The 23,392-nt window shown below is 36.7% G+C and overlaps 1 protein-coding gene across 1 annotated transcript in view; it reads right to left on the reverse strand.

The window, feature by feature from the left end:
- LOC150103384 (lipase member I-like) overlaps positions 1 to 23,392 on the reverse strand; it is a 40,403-nt gene that overhangs the window by 11,395 nt on the left and 5,616 nt on the right. The window contains exons 2-4 of the mRNA XM_090398513.1: positions 12,094 to 12,278; positions 7,719 to 7,865; positions 5,133 to 5,262 (exon numbers count right to left, since the gene is read on the reverse strand). Of these exons, the coding sequence (XP_090254639.1) occupies positions 5,133 to 5,262; positions 7,719 to 7,865; positions 12,094 to 12,096 (280 nt within the window). The 5' untranslated portion in view covers positions 12,097 to 12,278. The remainder of the gene's footprint in view (positions 1 to 5,132; positions 5,263 to 7,718; positions 7,866 to 12,093; positions 12,279 to 23,392) is intronic.

Here is a 23,392-nt window from a genome sequence, read left to right on the forward strand (position 1 = left end):
ACAAGAGGACGTAGAAAAAACAAATGCTTCTAAATTTGCTATTCTCTGGAAAGCTGTCTCCAACTTCACAAAAGATAGGTACCACCACGTTGTGAAATGAATAGCTCCGTGTGTTCTTTGTACATTGTAAAGGTCTGTAAAGTTGCTGTAGCTACAGTTTGGGTTTCTATCAAAAATAGGATTTCTGGTCTAGATGTGTCTGTAAGTGATGGCGATAGTCATTCATTTTGGCGTTCCTGGTATGGATATTCTTAACGTGGATTAGAAAAAGTGATTTTTAAAGTATAACAGTATGATTAATATACCTTTGATTCATTTTTGTAGAAATTAGTATTTGATAGAGGTTTATTTTAATCGCATTGATACTATTTTTGTTTGATGTTTCCATTAGGGGATAGATGAAAAGATAATAGGAACAGTCAGTGAGCGGAAATACATTCTTGGATATGACGGCCATATGGTGAGCGATCAGTCTCTTTTCGTATAATGTGGCTTTGATAGCACCTCTCACATACTACTACTGCAAGTATGACTTCGGGAGACGGGGGGGGGGTATGTGGTAGTGAGATTATATACATCACCTACAGCCGCACCCCCTCCACTTCCAGTTACTTACATATTTGGGTCACTGTACTATCTGAAGGCCGTTTTCCGGTTGCATTGCAATAGTCTCAAAATGAATACGATTGCTTTTTCTTATTATGATTGGTGTCTTGAGGGTATCCTTACCGTTAGTTAGCGGTCCAAATGAAATACGTAAACGAAATAAAAATCAATATTTTTTCGATATTTTTCTAGCACACAAGATTTGGTTTGTCTAATTTAGAATTAAAAATGTCCAAATGATGGAACAAATTTAATAATAATTCAAAATATTAACATTTTATTAAATTGAATTCCATGAAGCCAAAGCGGAATTATTATCAATTCTGATCGTTTTTGTTTTCAGGAAAAAAAAAGAAAAGAATTGTAAAGCCAACGAGTACATCACCACGATTACAGTTTTGAATTTTTTTTAATCCATTGCCCATTGCTAGCGTTTTTTTAAAAAATCTTATTACATAAAATGCACTTTCAATTTGAAATTGTTCAGCTGAATTTTCTTTTATCGATCCCAATATGCATTTCCCAAGAACTATTATGATATTTAAAAACATTTTATTTTTTCCAGAACTCTGTTGAATGGCATTATTTCTTGTTCATTAATTTTGGTTCATATAAACCAAACTTATTTTTATAATAAAAATTATCCAATTCAAAGAGCAATTGAAACATGTAGACTCCATCTTGTATGCATCCTAAAACCCAAAATATTATTGAATTCAGATTTTCAGTCAGATGTGGGTCATTGGAATGTATATAATTGCAGTACGTTTTGCTCCTTTGCTCCCTGCAAATATCTAGTTATGCCGTCCATATTAGTCGAACGTATTGCTACTTACCCGCCCTTCAAACAATAGGCCGTATGAGTGATTTCCCAGTGTAAACATGGATGTTTGGAAAAGTCTTGAGGTGGCAGTTTTCCTCAACCGATGGGAGACTGGTTGTTTTTTTGTTTTGTTTTTTAAATAGCAGTGTTTGATTTCTCGAGCAAAGGAACCCAGATTATAATTATCTAAGAACTCTAGCATAATAACTGTTCTAAATATGTGTATATCTTTAAAACCTTTCATGGAATTCCGATAGAAAAATAGAAGGATTGAAAATATCGGAGCGGACTGATACATTTTTTTATGAATTGCAGCCATCAAATATGAATACAAACTGTCCAACCAACGCTCCTGTGTAATATTCACACGGCCATACAAACGTAACTTAGTTATGTGCTTGATCATTTTGCGAAAGGCATTATTAATATGACTATCAGATAATTCCAGGATTTCAACTATAACCTTCACCTCTTTAAGAGAAATGTCAACTAACCCAATCTTTATATATGGCACTGGACACTAATTCGCAAACATGCATGCCTAAAGTAGGATTCGAAACGAACCTAATTCTGTTTGTTGAAGTGCAAACACTTACGCTAACCAATTGGCCAACCAGTCCTGCAAAATCATCGACGTGTATATATGGTTGATTTCCCCCCCCCTCAATCATAACCTTTTAACTTTCTTACATTTTTCTCTGTATTAATTCTATTCGTTCTGTTGATTTTTTTGATTACTCAAACAGAGACAGAAAACTCACGATTTTAGACGATATTGGATTGAATGATGATAAAATGTATATATAATTATATACACGTATAATAACAATATATAATGATTACTAAGGAAAAGCCACCCGAAGCTTCCACACACATACACACAAACACATACACTATATGACTTCCTCTCAAACACCAACACAAGGACATAAACACGCCACATGCAAATTTCCTCCCTTCAAAAAGGTCATTATTTATCTTCATATATATCTTTCTAAGCATATATATATAAACAGTTAAACAGTTAAATAAACAGTTAAATCCATGCTCATTATTTATCTTCATATATATCTTTCTAAGCATATATATATAAACAGTTAAATCCACATCTGGCTTGCGATGGGTACCAAAACTAAATCACGAAACCACCACCATCCATTATCTTCCTCATATAAGCTAAGCAGAAGTTTCGAGGAAGATAGCAGAATTGCCACCCACCCAAACAAACAAGAATATCATAAACGAATATACTCAGAAATTTGTAACCTGAATTTTGGTTGTGATAAAAAATGTAACAAATGTTTGAATAGTATATATGTAGATACACTGTACACTAATAAACTTAGATATTGATATAGACTTATTATTATAATTTATTATTAAATTATATGTTGAAAAATATCTGTATCAAATACAGAATATATAAACATATTGAAATAAAAATACAAACGACAAAATGGGGAAAAAATTATTAGTGAAATATAATTATAATAGATAAAATGCAAAGAATTCATATGTATTGATATAAAATTATTCCAACCAATATTATTAAAATGAAAAAGATGATGACTCTTAGCATATTAAATGAATCATTGTAAATATCTATGTAAAAATGTAAAATATCTTATTATTATTATTATTATGTATGAGCGTTTATGCAACATTATTTGCTTAAATTTATGGACTGAATATTTGTAGTGAACAGAAATGCAATAGCAACACATAATTATATATATTATAAATATTCTGAATATGTTATGAGGATAATAAACTTTGCCAAACAATTATTTCTCTATATACTGCTTGGTAAGAATTCAACGAATACTCCACATGGGCAAGGTGCATCATGTCATGTAACGAGTCACATGTTTGTAGCCGGTAAACACTGGAGAAATATGATGCTTCCAGGTCAGTGGAACTATGTCCGGGTGAAATTGCTGCGAGAAGAGAGCTGACATAGTTTGAAAGAGGCGCTGTGATAGGATGCCATGTTGCAGCCCCTATCTGTCAGCAAATTGTTGACAAACTGGAAAATCCCAAGTCAACAAACAGTGATACTACAAATCGCAAGGAGTCAATTGCAAGCGTTACAGTGGACGACTCACCACACTCACCGAATGTGACGGTAGGGTGCAAAGAAGGATACTATGTAAAAACCGCAATTGGTCGGCTGACACGTTGAATGCGAAGTTCCAAGCATCGAATGGAACACGAATCTGCACAAAATCATTAAGAACCTAAGTTCACAACATGGAAACTCATGTTGTGAGTTTAGCTCCATTTTTCCTTGTTTTGCATGGACCTCTGTTGTGGTGCCACGAACATTGAACTCTGAGAAATATCTGAACGATGCAATCTTTCCTAGTTTGTGGCGTTCCCACTGAGCTGTCCATTGTCTCTTTTAGTAATGCAATGCACGGTGTCATAAAGCTGCCTGCTATAACTGCGTAGTTTATGGATGTGAACGCCACCACACTTGACTGAGATGATCTCAATCCTATTATAAATATGTTGGCGCTGAAATGGAGCGTCGGGTGACGTCAAAGGACTTCCACTGCTCAACAGTCCAGCACCTCATTGCATGCCTACAGGAAGAATGGTCCAAACTTCTCATTAATTTCTATCATACACTTCTCTAAATTATGCCTTGTAAGATTGCCACTCATCGCAGAAAAAGAGGGGCACTACATCTTATTAAGGTGAGCTGCATGGCTGTTTCTTCCTTACACTATGGTGTGCGTTGACTTCTTTCGAAGCAGTGCAGATAAAATAGTAAAGTAGTAAAGAAATAGAGTAAATAAATAAACAAATATAGAAACTTCTTCTTCTTCTTCTGCAGCTTGTCCCACTTAAGTAGGGTCGCTGTTTGTAGTGAGACTTCTCCACAACCTCCTGTCTTGGGCTGTAACCACGACCAAGTTCTTCATCTATCTTCATCCTGCACATCCATCTGCACGACCTTTCTTCCCACATACTCGTCTTCCCTCCTCATCACATGACCAAAACATCTCAACCTTGCCTCCTGTATCTTTGCTCCTAAGTTCGTAACTTTCACCATTCCCCTTACATAGTCATTTCTCAGATGATCCTTTCTGGTCACACCGCACATCCACCTAAGCATTCTCATCTCCGCTACCTCCATCCTGCTGATGTTATTTTTCCTCAGAACCACAGTTTCCATAGCATACGTCATAGCTGGTCTCACTACTGCCCTGTAGATTTTGCCTTTTAGATTAATCGGCACCCTCTTATCGCATAACACTCCAGGCATCTCTCTCCAGTTCATCCACCGTGCGTGTATCCTGCATCCCACTTCCTTCTCAGCCTCACCGTCCTCTTTCGTTGTTGAACCCAAGTATCTAAAGTCACTATCCTTCCTGATGACATTCCCTTCCAGCTCCAGATCTGTCTCCTGGCTGCCATCAACTTTGCAACACACACATATACTCTGTCTTACTTCTGCTCGGTCTCATACCTCTCTCTCTTCCAGTACTTACTCCAATTTTCCTATGATCAAATAAAGATAGAAACTATATGTATATATATACATATATGTAATAAAAATATAAGAAAATAAATATAAAACCAGCATTTAATCAAGATCGTGGAACTATATTATAACCATACATCATCATATCAAGAAGCGAAAATGAACTTCAGAGAATATATTTCAAATTAAAAAATAACCTTTATCTTTACTCACCTGTAATTCGTTTTATTTTCTCCGAATTTGATGACATTCGGTACAAGGTCTTTGCAGAAAATCCTGCCACGTGAGCTCCCAGACTGTGCCCAATTAAATGAAGAGTACTCAAGCGTAGAATTTTGAATGCCTGTCAGGAGAAATCAAAACAAAAAAGTTCTCTTTAAAATACAGGGCGGACCATAATTAACTATTTATTTCAGTCAAATGGGACGAATGTTTTAAAAATTCATGTTTATTGATGTTTATCATATTTAGTATGTGTTATAAATATAAAAATGTTTAGATTATTTTATCGTTTTATTTCCATCTCCTTTCAGAACCCTAACCCCCTAAAAATGAGTACCCACGAATGCATCTTTGTTGTAACATCCCTTATCAAAGGAGTGCGATGTAATGAAATCAAAGAAAGATTTACAAGGACATTTCACAGAACCGGTCATACAGACAAAGCGATTCGTGAACTTGTGATCAAATTTAAAATAACTAGATCCATACACGATGAAGCGGGAAGAGGACTCTCAAAAACAGCACGTAACAGTATCGAAGAGTACGACAATTGTTCGAGGATAAACCAACAACGTCGGCTAGGAAAGCCAGTCGAAGACTCAACATATCCAAGACAACAGTTCATAGAATCTTGCGTTCGACACTGACTTATCAAAAAGGCTTATCAAATTCAGCCACTGCATGCCCTAAATGAAGAGGATATCTAAATCGAGCAGCAAAATGTGCTGAATTTACAGATCAGATCGAAAATCGGAGATTTGTTGGATAACTTCTTATTCAGTGATGAGGCGACTTCCCACACGTGTGGTAAAGTCAATCGACACATTTTTTTCGTATTTGATCCAATGAAAAACCATCTCAAGTCATAGAATGGCAAAGAGACTCCAAACGTTAACTGTGGCTTGGAATGACTAAATCCAAAATGTATGGCCCATTCTTCTTTCGGGAAGCATCCGTAACAGGTACCGTCTACCTTGAAATGCTTCAGCAGTTTCTCGAACCAGAGCGTCTTGATGATGGCATTCTTAATTCCGGAGAACGCGGAGGCTAAGGTCGCGGTCCTGCACATCCAATCCACCAATTCAGAAAGCGTCTGTTGAGGTATTCTCGGACGTAGAGGACTGCCACCTTGGCCTCCGCGTTCTCCGGATTTGATATCCCTGGATTTCTTTGCATGGGGTTTCATAAAAGCAAATGTTTATCTTGTCAAAAGATCAATAGTTTAGCTGAACTTAAAGAACGCGGCATTCAGCAGTGCGGGACATAATTTCTGAACTGCTTCAAAATGTGTTTCGCAACGCTAAGGATAGATTTGAAATTTGAAGGGATACAAACGGAGCACATGTCGATAGTTCTCAAATAAATATTTGACTTGTGATTTATAAATCTATCTGTTTTTGTATCATGATCGTGTAATAAACATGAAATTATGTCATTTTTAATAGACTTGTCCGATTTCATAGAAATAGATAGCTAATTCTGTAACCCTGTATTTGAGGTAGTAAAATAAAATAAAATAATAGAAAACCCTTTCTATTTATTTTATTTTTCTTCACCAATTCGGGGACTAAGTGTGGAGCAATTACTAGGTGGATTATTGCGGATTAAATATGCAATAAGTTATACGAAATGCGATATTTAATTCCATGAAAAAAAAACAAAAAACTGAGAAAGTTGTAGCCTTTACTATGTTTTCGAGCTCTTTGACAAAATTGTTTAACCATATTCATCCATATTTCCTATTCTTACGGAAGACTTAAGAATGGGAAACAAGGATGCATATAATATATTTTATTATTCTACGAATAATAAAATATATTATTATATTTTACCGGAAATTTTTACCTCTAATTATAAAAGAATCTGATTCACTATTTACAGCACAGTGAATCAGATATGTTAGGTGGGGATGAGTTTGACAGCTAGAGATAGAGACATTACGGTGTGTAGTTTATCTCTCGCAAATTAAAAAAAAAGAAGAAGAATAAGAAGAAGGAAGAAAGGAAATAAAGAAAATAGAGGGAAAAAACCTAAAATGCATACTGTAAGCTGGCATTTCTAAATATCAGATTAAAGTACTGTTTTTTATCCTATTTATAAATGCCAGAAGGAAATTATTATTTATTTATTTTTATTATGTATTATTTTTTTATTTTCTGAAAAAGGAGGACAAATCTCCCTTTTGGAAATAGTATGAATTCACCTCCTACTCCAAAATAATATATAAATATCACACGAGGAACTGTCTTTCCACTAACTGTAGAAATTGTGTACCGTGTTTCTACATTAACAATATTAACCTCATCTAGCAATATTTATAATTAAATATTTAAATAAAGATTTATTAATTTAAATGTATAAACAGAAATACTATGAACGCGTATCATTTTACTTGCTTACTAAAAACAATATAAAAATAAATAAATGCTTGCAATGGGATAAGAAAATAATTTATATTTTTTGTAAACTGCGCCAATCACAGCAAGTTTTTCCCTTCTCTGTTCTCATGAAGAGAATTATAAAATTCTATTCATGAGATTAAATAGAGGCAGAATCTCTTCTTTATCAAATACTTACTATTGCTTCCATAAGAAATAACCCAAGCTGTCTCCCAACTTCACGCATAGCTACCGTAGCTTGGGGATAAGGTAAAAATGCTAACAATGTGTAGTCGACAACAATAACATTGCAATCGAGTTTATCCAAAAGAAGATCCTTGAGAATCTGGTAAGAGAAAAAAAATAATAATAGTAAAACGTATGTTTTATATCATATAGGTCGTTAACAATGATCCAGTTGATATTATTATTATTTTTTTATTTATTTTTTTTTGTTTATTAGTTTCTTTCTTATATTATTTATTATTCATTTATTTTTTGCTAAGTGGTAATAAAATGAGTTTTTTATATAAAAGCTGAATTGACAAATAAAAAAAAATTAAACCTTAGTTCATCAAGATATTCAGTTATGTCTGAACAAGTATTGTAACATTGAGTATTTTTTTTCACTTTTCAGGATGACGTCATCAATAAAATGCTACTGAATAACTGTGCAATATACTGAAGACATGAGTCTTATAAAATCGACCTTTCCTTTAATTTAATGTTTTTTAACTTCCCATATCAGCAGTGATAGAATATTATAAATTAACTGAAGATTGGATTACCACTGAAGCGAAACATAGGGTCGGAGTATTATCCTCATTTAAACACCTTCACTTACCCCTATTATCTGACTGTGCGACTACGGAACAATGAACAAGATATCAATGAAATCGCCTCCCGCTCTTATGGTTCGTAGACATTTGCATTACTTTTTTTTTCTTCACTCTGAAAAATTATCGACATCAAAGTTTTCGTAGAAAGTATTGGGTCCCAGTTAATTCTAAAGTGCAGATTGAAAGTAAAACGACTTAGATAAACTCTTGTATAGTATGTTTTGAATGGTTGAATAAGTTTTCGAAGAATCGCAAGTTTCTGCAGTTTTAGTATATTCCAAAAAAATTTCCGATGGGCTTATACAAGAAAAATCGAAACTGTTACTTTGATTTTATTCTTCGTCGTCATTAAATTATTTATGAAACGTTTAAATTATGTTTCAAATATCTTAGGTTTTTCTTTAAAAAAATAATTAATAAATAAAATAATAAAAATATTGAATAGAGAAATGGCGGCTTGAAATAGTAATGAACTTACATCGCGAAATAGCCGGCCTAGTTGGTCAAGTGGATAGTGTATCCCCTATCCAGCCAAAAGGCTGCGGGTTCGAATCCCGCCGTGAGCATGGATGTTTGTTGTTGTCTGTGAAAATACCCGTGGTGGCCGGCGGTAGATGGAGTTGGTGTAGTTGAGGTCAGATGGTGATTCAAGGGTGGAGATGGAGTTGTAGAGTAGGTTCCATCCCTCGATGAGTCCCTGGACTTCCACCAACAGCATTTTTTGTCTGTAAATTGTGTGTGTTCTGAAGGCCGATTTGACTGCACGCGGGATGAAAAACCAGAGTTTCTAGGAGAAAATACCCTGCTACCACCGTAAGAGATCGGCTAACTAACCTTCAACTGAGAAAGCCATATAAGGATTCCCCTCGTCACGACGAGAATCGAACACAGGTCTTTTCCAATGGAAGGGTGCAATGTTCCGCTGTTCTTTCAATTGCGCTAAGGCAGCTATTAATGTACAGGAATATACACTGCTTGGAATGAAGTCAACGGACACTCCCAATTAGCAAGGTGCATCGTGTATATAACGAGTCATGTGTTTGTATCCTGTATAAATTGAAGGAACAGGATTCTCCCAAGTCAGTGTAACCGTGTCCGAGTGAAATGGCTGTGAGGAGGGAAGTGACGGAGTTTGAAATAGGCGTTGGGATAGGATGACATGTTGCAGACCAATTTGTTCGGCAATTTGCTGATAAATTGGGCCATCCTGGGCCAAACAATTAGTGATACCATACTGGGATGGAAGCGCAGGTCAACTGAAAGTGTTACCCTCAGTTGACGAGACATCACACTCAACGACCATGACCGTAGGGTGTTGAGAAGGATAATATATAAAAAAACAACCATTCGTCGGCCAACACGTTAAATGTGGAGTTTGGGCATCGACAGGAACATGAATCTGCACAAAAACATTCAGAACCGAGATTCACAACATGGATTTCCATAGTAGGATCGCAGTATGCTTGCCCCACATTACCTGAACAAACATGCAGCGTTGATTGACTTCAGTGGTGCAAAGAGCGTGTTTAGAGTGACGTGGATACTTGGAAAGCTGTGCTATTGAGCTACGAATCACTCTACACCCTCTACTGACCAGATGGACGGGTGTGGATTTGGCGGATGCTTGTGCACGTCTATATCTATACTGCGTAACCCCAACTATAAAACTCGGAGGTGGCGGTGTAATGCCTTGATCCTATTTTTCCTAGTTTGCCCTCGGACCTCTATTTGTGGTGCCACGAGGACTGAGCTCCGACAGGTATCTGAACATTGTAGACAATGCAGTGCTTCCTACTTTATGTGGTTTCTACAGAACTGACCATTGTCTCTTTCAGAAAGACAACGCACCGTGTCATACGGCTGCTGCTGCTGTACCTGTGTGGTTTGTGGACATGAATATCACGCTGCTGACTAGCCTCCACAGCGCTCTGATCTCAAACATAGTGAACATATGCGGGATGAACTGGAGCATTGAGTGAGGTCAAAGGACGTCCATCCCCACAACAGACCAGGATCTCATTACATGCCTACAGAAAGAATGGTCCAAAATTCTCTTTGATGGCTATCATACCTCGTGGAAAGTATGCCCCGAAGGATTGCTGCAATCATTGCAGTGAAAAGACGTCCCACCTCTTATTAAGGTGGGCGCCATGGCTGTTTGTTCCTCGCACTATCATGTGAGTTGACTTCTTCAGTAGAGCATATGTCCGAGACGAAGTGTGCTTTACGCCATGTTATACTGAGGTAATTAATGACAAGTCAACAGCCTTTATATAAAAGTAGCCTAGTTATGAAGCTACTTCACCTGCAAACTTTTCGCTTAGGATTGCATAAAAGATTAAGACAAGAATATATAATTTCTTTTCAAAAACGTTTCGGCCTCATTAGAAAAGGTAAACCAATGCATGGTGTCTAAAAGGAATCATCTGTATATTTCGGTACTATCTAAAGCCTGGAAAAGACTTCAGTAATAAAGTTCTCAATGTCCATTATGTATCAGATATCCAGACAAATGGGTATTTGTAAACGCAACTGAAATTCGTTAGCATAGCTGTTTATAAAATTCCTTGTACCGATTCATTTTTATGAACTGCCTATTAACATGTACAATTTATTTGCTTACTGCACGAGGCTATACATACATTCTCAAATAAATAAATAATAACTGAATTCCGTTATGTCGACGTCATAGCTATGCATTACTTCTATAACTCGATTCAGTCTATTCTATATTAAATAAAATGTCTCTATATTTAAACTATATCCAGCTTTTATAATTTCAAGCGCAGTGTATAATCTACTAAGTAAAGGTTTCTATATTTTAATCTCATGTCATGAACTTCTTAATCTCGTATTACTGAGAGTAGTGAAGTCTTATTTGTGGATATTTTTAGAAATAAAAGGTTGAACAAGCGCACCATATAGATAGATTTAGAAAAATTGGAACTGTATCAATATATCAACATGAAAGAGAAAAATAAATAATTTCAACATTGATGTCCCGCTTGCAATACCGTACTCTACTAACCTGCTAACAAAAGGGTGCATATTAGTATTCATTTAAATCAACTTGTATCTACAGCGCCACAATCTATTCCTTTCACTTTCTTTTGAGTGACAGCAATAGTAAAAGAAAACTAGATTTTCTTTTTAAAAAAAATATAATGCAGGATACTGTTTAATATATCGTGTTCCGTAAATTCATAATGCATTGAAAATAGCCACTGAGACTTATACAGTTACAAAAATTACGTGATCTATTAAGCATCAGAGTCTCCTTTCAGTTTATCAATAATAATGATAATAATAATAATAATAATAATAATAATAATAATAATAATAATAATAATAATAATAATAATAATAAATAGTGTACAGCACGTAATGATTATTTAAGATTACAGTAAAAAAGCATGCGTCTCTTCTTTGAATGATCAGATGCGCTAAGTCAATGATTATAGCCAATTAACTTGGAACTTCTAGATTTTTTTTAAAAAAAGTCAAGTGCATAAACTTAAAAGTGTTATGCAATTTCGGCCAAGGGAGGCTTTTACATCCACGCCCAACATAAGGTTTAAACGCTCGAACTGGTATGTTGTCCTCTCAGCTAACAAGGCCAGCTTAAATCTTTACTCACACTTAAATATTTTACGTTAAGGATTATTATACGTAAAGGTCAATGCATCGTAAGTTAAGAAGGTTTCATGTACCAGAATTCAGAAAAAACAAACTTACCATTGCCCAGCTGCCAGGTTGTCGTGGTATTCTAGTCCAGCCAGTAATTAAAATGAATGTTGGTCTTGATGAGTGACAGAATGGCAGAGAAAGTGGTCCGTTTTCATACCTATAACTGGTAGGACTATTTCGATTCTCTCTTGTGTAGCAAAAAAACTTAGTGGGAAAACTTCTTGTAATTATCTCTATTTGAGAAAAGTAGTATTATTTTGATATAAATACAACTAGCATCGTCGTTTAAAGATTAAAAAGAATTAATTATAAATAAACTATTGGTAATAATTATACACATTTATAATTAAATTATGAAAATTAAAAGAAAAATAAACAAATAAAAAAATTGAGAAAATCCTTTTACATCTTTAAAGGAAAATCAAATATCTGATATATTCATAAAGCATAGAAGATGTACGGTATGTATTTTCCTTCCGCACAATCGAATGTCATCTATCATTGCCCTATACGCAGTCGACACTGCTATACTAACCAGATCTATTAAACCGCACCTTGTCACCAAAAAACTGCAAGAAAACCTGCAGAGACAGAGATTAGAGCACTGGTTCTCGAAATGGAGATTGCAAGTAAACCCTCAGAAGAGTATCGCCATGCTCTTCACTAAAAACTCAATATCTCCCAAAGATGACATCTTCCTATTTAATATCAAGATTCCCTGAAAAGCAGAAGCCAAATATCTGGGTGTACTGCTGGACAGTAAACTATCCTTCAGTCCACATATAAAAGCTTCATGTACAAAAGCATCAAAAATCATTGCACAGCTTTATCCTCTTATCAATAGGAATAGCAAGCTGGATAGCAAAATAAAACTGCTCCTTTATCAGTTGATGATTCGACCCATTTTACTTATGCATCCCCAGCCTGGAGCCACACCTCAAGTACAAATATCCTCAAACTACAGAGAGTGCAAAACAAATGTCTCCGCATGATCTTAAACGCACCATGGTATATCAGAAATGTCCAACTCCACCGAGATACAAATATACCCTACATCTACTTTTTCCTGCAGTCGTCGGCAGTAAAGTTCTTCTCAGCATCCTCTTCACATCCAAATGAATTAGTGCAACAAGCAGAAAATTATGATGAAACAGACTGCTCCAAATATAGGAGACCCAAGGCCATTTTACTTCCAAATGAAGATCTTTAAATCGTACCCACTCAGGCAGAGCAATTAGCTCATAAACGTTTCCCTACACAGCAACCTTATCAGATAACAGGGATTATAAAAGCATTTTGCTTCACCCTTATCAGCAACGTGTTGTGCGTATGTATTTTCCCCCGTGTGGTGGCCGGGACGAGAATAGCCCACTGTAGCCCATGCATGTCGTACGAAGCGACTAAAATGGGTACCCAGGGAGGGAAATGGATGGCAGTGTTGTAGCCAATGAAGTTTTAACTGAGGCTCAGCTATTGCTGTTACTCTCTGCCATGATCAGAGCTTATAGCACTATATTACTACGTCAATACATTTTCTTCTACAGATAACGGGGAATATGAAAAGCATTCTTGCTTCGCCGATCTAGCCAAAGAAAAGTACGTATTTTATTAATGTTCAACTGAAACTAAATATCGCACAAGTAAGGAGAAAATGTTATTGTTAAAATTCTATGGGCTCACGAAATAAAAGAGTAAATTTTTAGATGAAAACGTATGGCATGTAAGAAACGAAGATGTTTTCAAAAGGGCACTCCACTTAAAAGTTTATTACTGCTTCAAGCAAGCACTTACCTGATATATATGTTCCAAAACAAAGAAATCGAGAATTATTCACTAAATATGCTTGTGCAAACAGAAAGAAGCATGGCAACAATACACATAAAATTAACAGAACCTTCATTTTTTGATCTAGATACGTTTGCGAAAACGTTACGAAATATAACTTGTCCATGCAATAGCAACTATTCGAATAACTGCATTTAAACCAATCGAGGATATTTTTACTTAATATCGGAAAATGTCGGTCAAAAGAGATTTAACTTTCCGCTTCATTTAATTTTGTATGTCTTGTATTTAAAAGAGCAAACTGTATAAATTGAACTTAACTAAAACAAGTTATGGGTGATGGGTTGCATATAATTGGGTTTGATGATTGACATTTAGAAAATCTGTTGATGAAGGAAAAGAGTGAATGGCCAGAAACAAGGAAGTGGAAGTTTCTATGAAGGCAGAAGTTTATGTTCCATGTAAAAAATATACAGTAGTCAGGAACTGACTACTGTATTCGGAAAACGCGTTAATGGGATGGTTTTCATCCGACCACTCGGATGAAAACCATCCCATTAACACGTTTTCCGAATACCACCACATTTCTGCAACATGGGTTGTTATTGCTACTTTCAAGACATATTATTTAAGATATTTATTCTGGCTACAGCTGCTAGTGAAGGTGAGAAAAAAAAGACTTTTGGAATGAATATAATATCGTGCACTGTAAAAGAATGTAGATACAGCATGGAGTGAGGTGATAGGAATGGTTTTTGGAAAAATATGCTGAACATGTACGTTTAGATTCAGATGACAACAAAAATCAGCCTTACAAGAGACTGCTGATATGATAAGGCTGTTAACTAAATAGCATAAGCTGAAAAACATGAAAATGCATTCAGTGCGTGGGAAACATTTAAGTTAACTATTAAAAAGGCAGCTATCCGAATATGAAGTAGAATAAAGAACCAGAAAACGAGAGAACAGGAAGAAGATCTAAAAAAGTTATCTGGCTTTTACAATTCAGACAGAACAAACAGACAAGTAAAAGCAGAAATAAATCCATTAAAAATAAAATAAAAGAACTACATACAAAGAAATAAAAGTTGCATGGACACAGACGCGTTTTAAAGGCTGTAGAAGATGATGAAGGCAAAACATCCACTGCCTGGCTGTTCGAAATAGACAGCAACGAAAGAAGAAGGATAAATGCTCTGCATTATGAAGGGGAAACATTGCAAGAAGATGCCGACTTACTGAAGGTGTCTCACAAACACTTTACAGCTCTATTCAGAGAAAAAGAGAGTGATACCATCGAACGAAATAAATTCGTGTCATTTATACCCAAGATAACTCGAATAGAGACTGAAGAGATTGATGCCTCCATTGCAATATCGGAATGCAAGAATATAATAAAGCATCTCCCAACAGGAAAATCTCCTGGAGAAGATTGTCTAACCGGTGAATCCTACATACGATATTTCAAAAGTTTGAAAACTTGTTTATGAGGATGATTAAACAAATGTTAGAAACACAGGCAAAATCAGAAAACTTCAACAGTGGATACATCACATTAATACCAAAACTTTCCGATTCAGAAAACCTGAAGGATATAAAACAATGGAGAGGTATAACATTGTTAAATACAGATTATAAAATAACTAGGGGCTCTGCCCCCTGACGGCTACGGCTCCCAACTCGACACTCGAGGGTAGCCTCGACACTCAGGGTAGACTCGACACTCAGGGGCTACCCTGAGTGTCGGGTCTTCAAAAGGTCATGACTTCTGTGTTTTATGATGCTAAAGGCATTATGTTTATTAATTATTTTGAAGGTAAAAGGTTAAAACAATAACCGGGGAATATTATTCCGATATTTTAACCAGACTAGACGAAAACATTCATGAGAAAAGACCAGTTTGCAGAAGGAATAAAATCATCTTTCATCAGGACAATGCACCTGCCCACAAAGGTGTTTTGGGAATGGGAAAATTAAGGGATCTGCGCTATCAATTTTGGAACATCCACCCTATTCCCCAGTTTTGGCTCCTCTGACTTCTATCTCTTCCCAAAATCAAAACTCTTCATCGCTGGTCAGCGTTTTATTTCTAATCAAGAGGTGATTGCAGCTGTAGTGGGGAATTTTGCATATCTTACGGAGAACCACTACAGGGATGGTGCTGGAGCATCTCTGGTATAAATGTATTAGTCTTAAGGGAGATTATGTTGAAAGATAAAAATAATTTTGAAATTATAAATTCGTTTTTTCATTGTTAGGCCGAGAACTTTTCAAACCACCCGCTTACGCATTATTCTATATTTTCTCTATATCTCTTATTTAGTTTTCCTACTCTTTTATTTTCATTATTTTTATGAATAATCATATTTTTGTTGTTTCTACTCTTATTTTTTTTTTTTAGGATTTCTCCATCATTTCTTATTTAAGCTCTAGTTGTCTAAAGAGAACTTAGGGTGTGTTTTGTACATGGAATCTATTCTGCGAAACGTTCTTTTCATTCTTCCTATATTTTGTTTATTTAATTTATATTCACCCTGGTTTACTTGTCCTCTGACTGCATACACTTAATTGATCTTTCAGTGCAGTGCAGCGAAGGATGACTTTTTTGCTGTTACAAGAAGATAATAGGTCTCAGATTATTGGAAGTTACTTTATACAAATTTATTTAAATTAGGAGTGTTGATGTAAAGTATATGCTAATGGCTTGAGCAGGTCATTCACTTTTGAAGGTACTTATATTTAAATTTGTGATTTATGTACATCTTAATGCATGAAAAATTGTTGAGCATATAGTTCATATCTTCAGCGCTGATTCTTAACTATATACTGTTATTGTTTTTCTCTTGTTTTGTTTGAAAACTTATCAGATAGTTCATAATAGGCAAGTTTACGTTGTATTGAATGCTGCAGTGATGAATTTGATAAAGAAATTTTCAATGTATACTGTGATTTTTTTGTTTGTAATAATTTCTTCGTTAACGACTTGAAGTGAAAAAGAGTGTTAACAGACATGTGCTCACCAACCCCCAGGTTTTCCTCCACACTTATTTAAAAAGGAGTTACTGAAAAGCGGAACTATATAAATGTTTTTTTTAACTGAGTGTTCTCAGAAAACTGCGAACGATAGAGAACACCCTCATCTTTCTTCAGAAGGAACAACGAAAACCGTATTTATTCTCTTAATTACACGTTGAATGTGTAGTTAAGTACACATTCACAAGAATGTGTACTTAACAATGAAGAAGTACACACTGATATACTCTTCAGAGTGCCTCCGTTACTGAAGAAGAAATTTTGGTAATAAAGTATGCACTTAGATGTGTTTCATTATGTATCACATTATCAAAGCAATGCGTATAACCAATTCATTAGTCAAAATCCTCTCTAAAATTATTGGCATTTAAGACTATTTTAACCCTTTTTTGGATATACTGTTTGCATTTTATGTTAATTTCCTTAATAATCTCAAATTTCCCAGCATTTCTTTCATTTTGTATGCTTTTAAGTAGTTTAAAAACCTGCTTATCACGCCACTGTTCCATATTCACTTTGTTCTTTGATCTCCTCAGATCTCTTTTGTGCATTACAAAGTTCATTGTTCACGTTTGCTATTATTTACTCAAAATTTCCATACTCGTACTTCTGATTTATTCAATACTATTATTATATGATACATCCTGCATCCATAATAGTATATGACGTATCATATACTATTATTATATGATACGTCAGCAACATAATTCAACATCCACCACTACGCCATCTACCGTTCACAACAAGCGCTTTGTCTGCGTGGAATGTGTGTGTTAACAGGTCGAGTTTTCTATACATGGGTGAAAAAAAACGAGTTCTGAGAGGGGAAAAAATCCTTTTAATTCTGCATCAACGCGGCTAACTCACTTTCAATTTCAAAGGCACATATAAATATTTTTCCTCAGGACGAGAATAGAATTCAAGGTTGTTATAATCAAACGTGTCCTCTTTCAGAGGCTATGCTACGGAGGCATTTGTTAAGGCGCATTATCAGTGATACTGTTATATTACTAGTCGCTGATTTACTATTAATTCATTTCTTTAATGTTTTGTGTTTAGAGTATCAATAAATTGTAAAAAAAATTAAATTATATAAAATTAAGTAGCAATCTTTAAGATATTTCAAAATTTATAAAACAAATTGAATATTTTAATGAAATTTAAAATAATAGGAATGTTTGTGCAACACCTAATAGTAAATACCATCATTTGAAGTTAATATGATTTGCAATAAATGCACTAAAAATGCACTAAGAAAAGGAGGAATCAATCGACCGTGAGATGCGGTGATTGATTCATTCAATCCAATACCCTTGGAGGGTAATGGATGGCAATACTGTAGCCAGTGAAGTTCTAACTGAGGCTCGGCTATTGCTGTTATCCTCCTGCCATGATCAGAGCTTTACTTGCTCAATAACGCCTTATCCCTACACTGTCCTCTACAGATATAACGGGGAAGATGAAAAACATTCTTGCTTCGCCCCTTTAAGCCAGTCCTTATAAGGCACTAAGAAAAAACGAAGAAGAAAGACACAAACACAAAAGGACAAAGTCCATCCTAAACTAAACTCACAGCCATCAGGTGGCGAGCTTAAAGCTCATTAAACAACCCATTCAAAACACTCCCTTAACAGACAAAGGGGAAAACGAAAAGCATATTTGCTTCACCCATCCAGCCAATAATGTTATGCGTATGCACTAAGAAATGAATGAAATCAATCGACCGTGAGATGCGGTGACTGATTCATTCACTCCAATACCCTTGGAGGGTAATGGATGGCAATGCTGTAGCCAATGAAGTTCTAACTGAGGCTCGGCTATTGCTGTTACCCTCCTGCCATGATTAGAGCTTTAATTGCTCAATAACACCTTATCCCTACACTGTCCTCTACAGATAACGGGGAAGATGAAAAGAATTCTTGCTTCGCCCCTTTAGGCAAGTCCTTATAAGGATAAGGCACTAAGAAATGATGGAGGATGACTCAATCGACCGTGGAATGCGGTGATTGATTCCTTGAATCCAATACCCTTGGAGGGTAATGGATGGCAATGCTACAGCCAATGAAGTTCTAACTGAGGCTCGGCTATTGTTGTTACCCTCCTGCCATGATCAGAGCTTTAATTGCTCAATAACACCTTATCCCCACACTGTCCTCTACAGATAACCGGGAAGATGAAAAGCATTCTTGCTTCGTCCCTTTAGGCAAGTCCTTATAAGGACTATAAGCACTATGAAATGATTGGAGGATATCCTGCTTTTGGCTTTTTATGAGAACGGACGTATTATTTTAGACTGAGCCTGATTACATTGCATACAAGGTTTCTCAGTAATCTGACATTGCACTGGCGCTGACACAGTTTGATTCCTACTGTCTCCCCCTCTGCACGAAACGTGCAAGAGGTCAAATGGCCAGCAGGCCCCACCCGCAATGAGGACCAGTGGTGGATTTAAGGTTTTATAGGGAGGAAGGTTTCTAAACTGTGGCCAAGTGAGATACTGATACTCCTTTCTTCAATTAGTAGGTCGCAACAAGACTAAATTTTGCTAGTAGACAACACAGTCTACAGGACTCTTGGTGGCAGGTCCCTAGCCTTGCGGGATTACATATTGCTAGTAGTCCATCTAGGTCTATAGGATATTTTGCTGGCAGGCCCCTAGCCCTGCGGGATTATTTATACTGCTGGCAGGAAATCGCCACTTTGATATGGAAAAATCAAAGAGCAGATCCAGATCCTAAATGAGGAGAAGTCCCTGGAGGTACTGAAACTCATAATAAGCAAGCGGGAATCTGACTGGCCGGGTTTTATAAAACTGTCACATTAGCCCTTAGGGAACATAAAATCTCATATTCCTCTGCTAAAAATCAAGATGAAGGAGTCAAACTCCAGCCAGCCTTAGTCATTGACTACAGACAATTGACAAAACTAATGGATAACAAAAGGCTTCCTTATCAAACTTTTGCTTTACCCAGTGAAAAGAATCTCAAAGTAGTACTTCGCGGAGTAACCGAATGTGTCACCTCTGAAGAAATCACTGCTGATCTTATGAATTGTGGCCTAACACCAGTAAAAGTGAGCAGGATGCTCAGCTCAGATAAACGGCCAATGCCACTGGTGCTCGTAGAAATTGACAAGGCACAGAAGAGATATATGAACTGACTGCGATCATCATCTGTGACCTCAGAATTTCTACTGAGCCACTAAGGAAAAAGTCTTCGGCTGGGCAGTGCCGTAGGTGCCAAAGGTTTGGCCATGCCGAAAAACTTTGCAAGGTCAATTACAGGTGTTTGAAATGCGGTGAGGGCCACCAGACCGTCACGTGTACCAAGCCAAGATCCACACCAGCTAAATGCGCCAACTGTGGAGGTCCTCACAGTGCCAACTACGAGGGATGCATTACACACCCAAAGAACCGAAGGTCAGCAAAAACTACCCTTACAACACATTTCAGCGATGCTCAAGACAGCCGTGAAGGTAGCACCCAGGTCCAAATTATCTCCAGCGTGACAACTACGGAAAGAAAACAAATGCTCAAAACTTATGCAGAGGCAGCACGAACAAAGGCTGTCTCCCATGATCAAATAAGCTCAAATCTAACATCAGTATTAACTGTCTCACTAGCTACCATGTTACAAGAATTCAGCATGACAAATCCTTCGCCATCCTTCACGAAAAGATTCCTACAAGGTACCCAATCAATTCTGACAGCCCTCAATAATGAATAAAAGAAAATTCCATCCCATCTCTCTCATGATCACTGCATAGAACGCCAATGGACTGAGTAACAAAATCCTAGAACGGCACGAGTTCACTCACAGACACAATCCTGACATAATATTAGTAAATGAAACACATCTCGGGCCAGCTAATAACTCCAAGTTACGGAACTATATTATGTACAAAACAGACAGACTCATCAGCAGTGGAGGAGTAACAGCTATATACATTAAAAACAACCTAAGCCACAATGTTCCGACCAATCCACAAACCAAGAACCTAGAGATAACAGGCATTGAAGGTCATACCAACAATGCTGGCAGTATCAAAATCTATGCTGTATATAAACCGCTCAGCCTTCCATTACAGGTATCTGACTTGGACACCATTCTCAGCTTCACAGACTTCATCATCATGGCTGGTAACTTTAATGCCAAACATACAGCCTGGTATAGTTCCACAATCAACGACAAAGGTCGAACTCTAAACCATTACTCAATACAAAATTCTATTGTTGTAGCTGGACCCACAGAGCCCACCCATCACAGCTCAGCTGGAAGCTCAGATGTACTTGACAAAGTCATCCTCAAAAACATCAGATACCAATATCAGCTGGAAACATTAAATGAACTTTCGTCCGATCACAACCCTATTCTTCTTAAATTCGGTACACAAGAGCAACTCTCCCCTCCTCACTCTTTCATATCTTGGGACAAGCACTCCAGAATTCTCCCTGATCACATTGGCCCATTCCCTGCTATTCACACGAAAGAGGAAATAGACTTTTCTGTAAACAACCTAACCAGTCAAATCAAAAAAGCACTAAAGTCAGTTACCCAAACTACAGTCTTTCACCCTAGTGGACCGATCCTCGAGGAAATCATGGATTTAATCAGACTGAAAAACAAAACCAGAAAAGGGTACCATAACACAAGAGCCGCGCAAGATAAAACCAACCTGAATAAATTGAACAGACATGTCCGTGAAGCTCTCCAAAAAATATCGAAATCAAGACTGGGAATCCAAGCTAACGAAACTAAACCCAGAGGACAACTCCATTTGGAAGTTCCTGAGAACCGTTCGCACTAAAGGCAACTTTTACCCCCAATTCAGACCAAGAAGGGAATAGGCCATGCTTACACTGAAAAGGCAGAGGCTCTGGTAGATAGCTTGGAAACTCAATGCAACTCCTCTTATGAAAATTTGAACATCAATCTTATCTACAAGATTCACCGCCGAGTCAGGCAGGCCATAACACAACAAAAGAATGACCTAGAACCTGTCACACCCACTTCTCCAACAGAAGTTATGAATATCATAACCCACCTGAACAACAATAAGGCCCCAGATTCAGATGGAATCACAAACAAAATAATGAAACTACTCCCCAGAAAAACCATTGTTCATCTAGTCAACATGATTAATGCCATCCTGAGACTCAAGTATTTTCCCTTAACATGGAAGATAACGGATATCACGCGAATCAAAAAGATTGGAAAAAACACCCAACTCCCTGAAAGCTACAGACCTATCAGTCTTTTGTCCAGCCTTGGAAAGATCGCAGAAAAAGTAATCCTTACAAGGCTTCAATCAGAAACGGATAAACTAAGTATAATTCCTAATGAGCAGTTTGGATTTAGAAAAAACCATACCACCGTTCAACAGATCCACAGGCTGATCGAATTCATCTCCGAAAGCTTCAACCGGAACATCCACACAGCTGCGGTCTTTATATATGCTGCGAAGGCTAGTGATAAGGTGTGGCATCAGGGTCTTCTCTACGAGCTTATTACATTCAATATGCCTACAAATATAGTTAAAATAATTCACTCATACCTCAAAGACAGATTCATGTAATTCAAAATAAATGAAACTGTGTCAACCAGACGCAAGATCCTGGCGAGTGTGCCGAAGGGCTCACTCCTGGCCCCCTTGCTGTTTTCTATCTATATAGCTGATATCCCTCAAAACCCAAGCTCAACAATCGCTGCATTATATGCAGATTATATTGCATTATTAGCAGCATAATCATTTCTCAGCCCCAAACTAGCCATAAAAAGACTCCAAAACAGTATTCACACTAGAAATGGTTGATGGACTGGAGGATCCAAGCAAATCCACAGAAGAGTTCAGCCTTACTGTTTCACTAGAAAGAAGCCTCAGATCAAGGAAGATATACATTTACTAGGAGTTAAGATCCCATGGCAGAATACAGTCAAATATCTCGGCGTAATGATCGACAAAAAACTACAATTCCCCAGACATATAACACAAATAAGCTCAAAGACTTCCAAAGTAATTGGGCAGCTCTACCCGATGATCAACAGAAAAAGTAAAATAGACCCTCAAAACAAACTATTCATATACAGGATGGTAATACGCCCAGTCATCACTTACGCATCTTCTGCATGAAGTCAGACCTCGAATACAAATATTCAAAATCTACAAAGAATACAGAACAAATGTCTGAGAATGAGTTTGATTTATCAGAAAACTCCCAGATTCACAGAGAAGTCAACATTCCCTACATCACATCTCTCCTTCATGACCTAGCAGAAAAGTTCTTTATCAAGACAATTTATCATTCGAACCCACTGATCAAGCAAGCTTCAGACTACAATGAAGCAGATTATTGCAAATACAAAAGACTCAAATCAATTCTATGCTCAGCTAAACACAAATAATCTCACTGCCCTTTCAGGGCGAGCTTAAAGCTCAATAATTCTCCACTCAAAGAACTTTCCTTCTCAGACAAAGGGGAATATGACAATCATTTCTGCTTCACCCATCAAGTCAGTATCGTTCTGCGTTC

Source organism: Typopeltis vanoorti, chromosome 9 (genome assembly GCF_054136105.1).
Source record: "Typopeltis vanoorti isolate ZY-2024b chromosome 9, IOZ_Tvanoo_1.0, whole genome shotgun sequence".
In the NCBI taxonomy this organism is placed as follows: domain Eukaryota; kingdom Metazoa; phylum Arthropoda; class Arachnida; order Uropygi; family Thelyphonidae; genus Typopeltis; species Typopeltis vanoorti.